We start from the raw sequence: 8,411 nt of genomic DNA, 5'->3' as shown, positions 1-8,411 counted from the left end.
CGCATAGACCTAGTAGCTGAAAAATCTCTATTTAAGAACAGTAACAACTTACAAGGGATAAGAGGTTAATAGGTAAGGATATCAAAGTAAGAAAAAAAAATAATGAGAATTTATAGAAAATGATAAGAAATATATATAACTTACATTTAAAGAGGCAGGGTATTAAAATTTGAGGTAGGGAAGAGGTAAAGGTCACCCGAAAAGAGGAGGTCGTAGTTAGGGCAGTTGGAGGTATTCCGACCAAAAAGATTTTATAAATTGTTATGTTACAGGTATTATTACAAATATGATTTTATAGTTTCTAGGGTGTATATAATTAGGAGACTTACTTACATAAAAACCATTACAAATATACATAATATGATCAGTAGGATAGAACATCATAGAAAGGAACAAATAGTTTAAACACCAAAAATATGATGAAGTCAGACTAACTAGGCAGGCGTTTTCATGGGATAGTATTTACATATAGCACACCACATACGATAACATGTAGCTTATAACAAATGCAATGCAATTTAATTCACCATATCCCATGATTTTATTATATATAATACTAGAGGGTAAGTTTACAATAGATACAACATCAAAATTAATTTCCACCATCAAAGTTCAAGTATGGAATCTACAATTGCTATTTTCAAAAATACTTAAATGCACAGGTGACACTATGTATGCATGATACCCTTTGGTCTAATCTATTATTAATCAGGTTGTTCTTGTCCCTATACTTAAAAATCTCATAAGTTTCCATAGAGCACACCTCACACCTGTATCGACGATCTCTATAAGGCTGCCCTTTCCAAATTATATCCCATTTAAGGCTAAATTCGATCCTACTTTCCTTCAGTTCCCAAATCTTGCTAGATAAGGATGTACAATTGGCTTTATGTTTAAGTCTAAAAGATGAAAAATGGTTATTGATACGTTTTTTCATACTTATCGAACATCCTATATATATATAAAGTTACCAGCCTCAATTATGATTGTACATTTATAAATCTCTCCAATCAGGGTTTGTAATAAACTGTGTACTCCAGTTATCTACTTACTAGATAAGGTTTTGTCCTGTACTCCAGCATCCAGTGACAATTGTTGTATACCCTCAGGTGAACATGCAACATACAGTTAGTAGCTAGTCAAATGACTCTAGCCACTGTCATGTATTCTCAAGTGAGTCTTAGTATAGCAGGACTATGATATACTAGTAGTTAGTGAAATGACTCAATGCAATATACAAATCCTTCAGAGACATAACCGTGCTTGTATTTCTTAGAGGGACATCCTCTGCATTCCAGCATGCAGTGGCACTTGTGGGGGATTCTTAAGTCAGCTCTCCTATAGTATAGCTAAAGTCCTTCCTTTTTAAAATTGGTTGGGTAAGATTTCAAGATTTGACTGCTTTTTCTAACAGTTTGAATAACTTTGAAGAGGTTTCCACATTGGCATTCCTTAGTTCATTTCAGCTTTAATCCAGCAGATGTTGGTTGTTATGATGCTGATGTCATTTCACCTTATATCAGCCCTGTTTAACAAAGAATGTTAAAAAAAAAAAATTTTTTAAACCATTCCTGCCATGACCATTTTCGTTTTTCTTTTCAGGAGCGGTGTATCTATCTAGGACTGAATTATTTCATGTATCTTTTCCTTTATTTTAAGATAGTAGAGTGTGATTGAAGGGGATTTGGTTGATATCTTTATTTAATCAAATAACAGCAAAGCAACTTTCTCAGTGTATAGGTCACGAATGACCAAGGGAAGGCACCTAGAAAGTTACCCTCTGAGATACAAATCTGGGCAAGGTTGTTTATGGAAGACCAGCAGTCGTCCATGCATACCAGCCTCCAGAAATAGCGACTGTGACTCCTTCAAATTACACCCTAAGATCTTGAAAATAACACTACGCCTTTAATCTTATGTTGACTGGATCTGAGCTGACCTGGAGCTAGACAAAGCAAAAACACGCTAAGTTTCACACACTCACAAAAATGTAAGTGTTGAAAACAGTTCTCTCCCTTGTTTAGTTATTTAAATTTGTGTCGAACTGACTAAACCAAGATTGTCTTAAATTGAGAAATACCTGGTTCAACCCAACGAAATGTTAATAGAAATCACCCCACCCCTCTATCTTTTGTCATGCTGCTGGACAAGATTAAATAGTTTAAACCCATCTTAATCCTATTGATTTTATCGATCCTTTTGTTACCAGACAGCCATTGAAATATAGAGCCTTTGTTTCAGTTTTAAAAACTATGAAGGATTAATTTTAACAACCTTATCATTATTAAGCTGGTTTTAAGAACATTAAATTTTGATGGAAGACTTTAATTCAGATCAATTCAAAACAACCACCACAAGGTTCAGTCCTTCTTGCAGTATGGTGGCTTGTGTGCCTCACTGACACCAAGAGCTATGCCAGCAAAATGCAAACTTATGGTAGGGCTTTCTATGTTGGTCAAATCAAAAGATAAAGGCCAAATTAATATGGATCACCTCTTTCCAGAGGTAAAAATGGGTGTGTAGAGCCAACAGCCCTACCTAGAAAAAAGAGAAATCAAAGTTACAGAATTATCAATAACAATTCAAAACCAACCAGACCTGAGAAAAAAAGGCTTTCCCTCAAAGAAACATACGATACCCTAAAAACATTTGGGGGTATGATGCTGAGGCAGAGCTGAAAAAGCAGGGACCCAACTGGAGGGGAGCAGAAACGGCAGTGCTGGGTCAAGATCAGTGAGGAAAGTTATCAATGGCCTATGCTCCTTTGGGAGTGAAGGGCTTAAGTATTTTAAAGTAAGAATCAAAATGTGGTCTCTGTGGGCTTTGTACCAAAAGGGTCAAACATGGCAATTTGTTTGTTCTTGTTTCAATCCTCTCAGACCCCACCTCTGTATGAGAATTACTGAGCTAAACTATAAGATGACAGAGAAGCAATCAACATATCCGTAGTTTGTTTCCTATAACTGGCCTAACACTATGTCAATAACCAAGATTTTTGACACTCACTTCTCTTATATTGATTCTTTAACTTTGTAGTTGCATAGTTATAAAACTACCATAGCTCACAGCAGTGAATTATATGACACCATGCTATTTAGCTCTAAACACCAGACCATAAGACAGTACACCACCAACAAGCCAATGAAAGAGTCTCTACTAGAAATAGCTGCCGAATTCTTGTTATTCATATTAATTCTCTAATGTATTCCTCTTGAAATCGTTTTGGGTTTTTATATATCTATATTGTATAATGTATATTTAGAAATTGTTATTTTCATATGTAAAAGTGTTTCATGTATAAAGATGTTGTCTGTGTTGTTTTGTGCTTTTTCGCCCTGTAAATGTCCATGGGAATGCAATCTCATTTGATATTACAAAAATTAATTTCGCATTACGGAATTTCGTGTTACAGCCAGATTTTCAGGAATGTATTACTTCTGTAAAGGGAAAGATTCCTGTATAAAAGATGTTTACTATTTCATCTTGTTAATCAACAGAGCAATGAGAGACAATAGTTTTGAGGATGTACTGGTTTGGGAAAATATACGAATTGGTTGATCTGAGAAAGAATCCAATAAATAATGTAGGAAACGGAAATTTTCCGAAAATAATGCTATGAAAAAGTATTATATACTTTTTGTAAAAAAAATGAAACATGAAAAGAAACAAGACAAAACAAATGGAAACTACATTTTGTATTCACGGAAAAATATGAAAGTTAATACATTGTAAGGAAGGGACATAACTCTTATTTTTTTATATCTAACGCTCAAAAGTGGAAATTATTTGACGATTTGTGTATCGGATTATTGAAAATATGTAAATTATGATTTAATGTGTGTGTGTGTGTGTGCTTTTTTGTACCAGTGTATTGGTATATTTATTGGAACATTCAGAAATCATTTCTGGGAAATCACAATTCCAATCTTTCGACGCTTTTCGTCAATAAAACAAGTGTTGCCCGTCAAACCAAAAAGATCCGAAATCATCAAAACATAACAAACAGGAAAAAAACAATAGCACAACAATGGCAAACAGGACAAAACAAGATGCACGGATCATTCACGGCTAATTGCTTCTTCAGTCGGAGTCTGGAATGTCCACATAGTTTTGCCCAATCTTCTCTAATACTACTCGAAACCAGTTGGGCCAAAGGCTTAAGCTGAAGGCATTAAGCCCCCGAGCAAGGCAAAGTGATGTCTTTATGAGTTTTTTTGAGGTACTTTGATTATAACCTGAAAAAGAAAAAAGAAAAAGTAAAAATATCTTTAGTTCAGGTCAAATGTTTTTATATGCATAGTATGTGGAAAGAACTTGTCTCTCTCATATATTTATGTGATGTGTACATATATGTGTGTGTGTGTGTGTGTATAAATAAATCTGCACATGCATATGTATGTGTGTGTGTATATATTTATATACTCTTTTACTCGTTTCAGTCATTTGTCTGCGGCCATGCTAGAGTACCGCTTTTAGTCGAGAAAATCGACCCCAGGACTTATTCTTTGTAAGCCTAGTACTTATTTTATCGGTCTCTTTTGCCGAACCGCTAAGTTACGGGGACGTAAACACACCAGCATCGGTTGTCAAGCGATGTTTGGTGGGACAAACACACACACACACACACATATATATACATATATACGACGAGCTTCTGCCACTGCAAAGCCATCATCTCTTTAGTTGATGTAAACCTGTCACATGATATCTCTTTGCCTAAAAAACTGGTATTTTTTATAAAGACAGAACCCAGGTACTTACATTCTTTACCTCTGTGTACTCACGAAGACATTCTTCCCCTCTGAAAATTACAAAACAAGAAGAAAAAATTACAACAACAACGACAACATAATCATCATCATTAAATGTCTGTTTTCCATGCTGGCATGGGTTGGATGGTTTGACAGAAGCTGTCCAGGCTCCAATTGTCTGTTTTGGCATGTTTTTACAGCTGGATATCTTTCCTAACATCAACTACTTTATAGAGTGTACTGGGTGCATTTTACATGGCACCAACACCTGCAAGACAAAGACTTTTCAACAGGGAGAATGAGTGGAGTCATGGCCATAAAGACACTCCTGTATGTATGGATGGCCACAATTTTACTTAGCTTGATGTGTCTTCTCAAGTACAGCAAATCACAAGTCTCGGTTACTTGTCATCTCCTCAGTGAAGTCCAGTATCTGAAGATCCTTTCTCACCACTTCATCCCATGTCTTCCTGGTTCCCTCCACAATTACCTATATGTGTGTGTGTGTATATATATATATATATATATATATGTTGATGTGAGTTCGAAAGATGGAGAGAGACAGCTAGACACGTCCTTGCTCAATCGCTGGCCAGTCGAGAAAGAGACAGAATAAAGCGGGAAAGCTTGGATGTTGAATTCCACGCATGCGTGAGACTACGCATGCGCACAGCGTTACTACATATATATCTGTGTCTATGTGACTATATTTGTGCTTGCATGTATACGTGTGTATGTGAACATGTGTGAATACATACATCATAGGTGGCATTAGTGTCATCCAGATGCCATTACCATCTTGTCAATACTACCTTTGCTAATGCATTAGCCATTCTTTTAATTGCTATCACTATCAGTCCAACACCACTCTCACCATTATCTCACTCTGCAGCCTAAATGCCCCCATAACATCATTCTAGCCCTTTTCCTACTCCTTGCTCCCCAAATTTCACAGACACCATTCTAGCCGCCCCCTCTTAGAATATCATTGTCACCATCACCATCATGGTTACTGGATTCGTAAAGAAAGGGATGAAGTGAGGGATGGAATTAGAGAATTTGGAGGTGAGTAGTCATTCTGCTGAGAGGACAAGTTTTTAGGAAGACAATAAACCATTATTCTCTAAATTAGTGGGTTGCCTTGGTCCAAGTTAGTGGATGTTAGTGAACTCCATGGCCAGCGAGGAGATGGGGTGAATGGCCAAGGTGGTTAAAGTGATGTATCTCAGATTTTATCTGTGTCTAAGCCTGTCACTAACTATATAACCCACACTGGAAAATGCTTATCTTTCAATATGAGAAAGGCTAAGAGTGTGTAAACCAAAAGACCTTAGGGTGGCATTTCCTTTTAGTGGGACCAGAGTCAGGCATATAGCTAATATGATCTTTAAAGCAATATCTCTATATAAGCCAGAGACAGTTGAAGTGAATTTCCTTCTTAGGATGTCTTGAATAAATGCATTTATAAGATCACAGACATCTGCACTATCAGAAGCTCCCATTACTATATTAAAAGAGTTCTGTGGGTTCATTCATTTTTACTTGGGCTGATATTTTGTCTCAAAGAACATGGTTTTCAAGCAGGCATAGTTATGCCTATGCTTCTATCATTAATCTCAGTATACAATTTATACTTACAATTCTCTGCCAATTCCAGACATCTTAAAGCCACCAAATGGAGCCTGACATGCTACATTGCAATAGGTATTTACCCTAAAACAGGAGAAAATGCAACACATTAGATGAAGAAAAAGAAATATTCCATTTTTTCCCACTAGAACATGGAAACAGATATAACACACAATAATAGTCTGTCCTTGTTTGCCCCCTCTATGTTTAGCCCCTTGTGGGCAATAAAGAAATAAGAAACTTTAGCATGCTGGGCAAAATGCTTAGTGATATTTCATCTGCTGTTATGTTTTGAGTTCAAATTCCGCCGAGGTCAACTTTGCCTTTCATCCTTTCAGGGTTGATTAAATAAGTACCAGTTTCGCACTGGGATCAATATAATCGACTTAATTCCTTAGTCTCTCCTTGTTTGTCCCCTCTATGTTTAGCCCCCTGTTGGCAATAAAGAAATAAATATTTCTATAAAGCATATAAAGGTGGTGAGCTGGCAGAGTCGTTAGCACACCTGGCAAAATGCTTAGTGACATATTATCTGGCTTTATGTTCTGCATTCAAATTCCACTGAGGTCAGCTTTTCATATTTTCAGGGTCGATAAAATAAGTACCAGTTGAAAACTGGGGTTGATGTAATCAAGTTACCCCCTCTCCCCAAATTGCTGGCCTTGTGCCGAAATTTGATATCAATATTTCTATAAAGCATCCTAAAAGCAAATGGAATTATTGTATTTGATGGCATAAAAGACAATGTACTGTAATTTCAGCAGTGCATATAAAGAAAAAAGTTTTCAGTATATTATATCTTATAGAAGGCCCAACTTCACATATAGGATCTGGAGTGATTTTTTTTGGAGACAATTTTTTGGAATTAAAAATTTTTTTTATTTTTAATTTATCACCCCCACACTTCCACACATGTAGTAGTAGTAGTAGTAGTAGTAGTAGTAGTAGTAGTAGTAGTAGTAGTAGTAGTAGTAGTAGTAGTAGTAGTAGTAGAGTCAGGAACTTAAGTGATATAATTATATAAGGACTATATAAGGTAGTAAGCTACAAAATTGTTACATTCTCTCAATTTCTTGTAATTCAGACTGCCTCATGATTCCAGCAGGCAAAATGGTAAAAAGCATTGCTCTGGAAGACTCCAAGGGAGATATGCTGGAACATCCACTTTGATTCATGGGGCTTGCACTTGTGGATAGCCATCTCCACCTCGATAGCAGTGAGCAGGGATATGGTCCAGGGACCAAGAATGCTGGAGGTTACCACTACCATAGGCTCAACCGTAAACCTTTCAGAGATTGACCGATACTTTGACATGACCATGTGTATCTTATATTCCATAAATATGGTGTAATAGAAGTCTAAGACTAACAAGAATAAGAACAAAAAAAAAGCAACACCAAAAATTTAAGAAAACATCAGAGCCATTGCTCTTCACTGTGATTAGGATGGTTAATAAAATAGTAATAGTTCCTTACCACACCGTTCCAGCTTGTATAGCATTTGTGAAGGTCATAATTCTGTCAATATCTTTTGTAAAGATGGCAGCTGCTAATCCGTAATGAGTATTATTGGCACGTTCTATAACTTCATCCATATCATGGAACTTCATAATTTGTTGTACTGGACCAAATATCTGGAAGGAAGGAAAAAGGAATAACAGAACTGATTTTGTGAAGGATGGATCGTCGTCATCGTCATCGTCGTCATCACCACCACCACCACCGTTACTGCTGCCACTGTGTTGTCATCCTCACTGCCACCATCACCTTCAGTATCCTCTGCCTTCTCTTCGTCATCATGACCACTACAGCCACCACCACCACCATTACCACAATTAATGTCATTTATCACCATTGCCACCATCACTCTACCATCTTCAGTTACTCTTTCTTATCATCATCATCATCATCATCACTACCACCACCCAACTCAAGTAACTAAAGATTACAATCTTCTATTTATTGCAGATTTCATAAACAATTTCATAGGTGCAGGAGTGGTTGTGTGGTAAGTAGCTTGCTTACCAACCAC

At 36.6% G+C, this 8,411-nt stretch overlaps 1 protein-coding gene across 1 annotated transcript in view; it reads right to left on the bottom strand.

Moving 5' to 3' along the window:
• Nucleotides 1-3,678: 3,678 nt before the first annotated feature.
• Nucleotides 3,679-8,411, bottom strand: part of LOC106870426 (aldehyde dehydrogenase, mitochondrial) — a 40,126-nt gene continuing 35,393 nt past the window's right edge. Inside the window, exons 25-28 of the mRNA XM_014916493.2 lie at nt 7,856-8,013; nt 6,390-6,464; nt 4,762-4,801; nt 3,679-4,235 (exon numbers count right to left, since the gene is read on the bottom strand). Of these exons, the coding sequence (XP_014771979.2) occupies nt 4,203-4,235; nt 4,762-4,801; nt 6,390-6,464; nt 7,856-8,013 (306 nt within the window). The 3' untranslated portion in view covers nt 3,679-4,202. The remainder of the gene's footprint in view (nt 4,236-4,761; nt 4,802-6,389; nt 6,465-7,855; nt 8,014-8,411) is intronic.

Source organism: Octopus bimaculoides, chromosome 12, assembly GCF_001194135.2.
Source record: "Octopus bimaculoides isolate UCB-OBI-ISO-001 chromosome 12, ASM119413v2, whole genome shotgun sequence".
NCBI classification, from domain to species: Eukaryota; Metazoa; Mollusca; class Cephalopoda; order Octopoda; family Octopodidae; genus Octopus; species Octopus bimaculoides.
The sequence above is the reverse complement of the archived record's forward strand: the minus strand, read 5'-3'. Positions and strand labels throughout refer to the sequence as shown.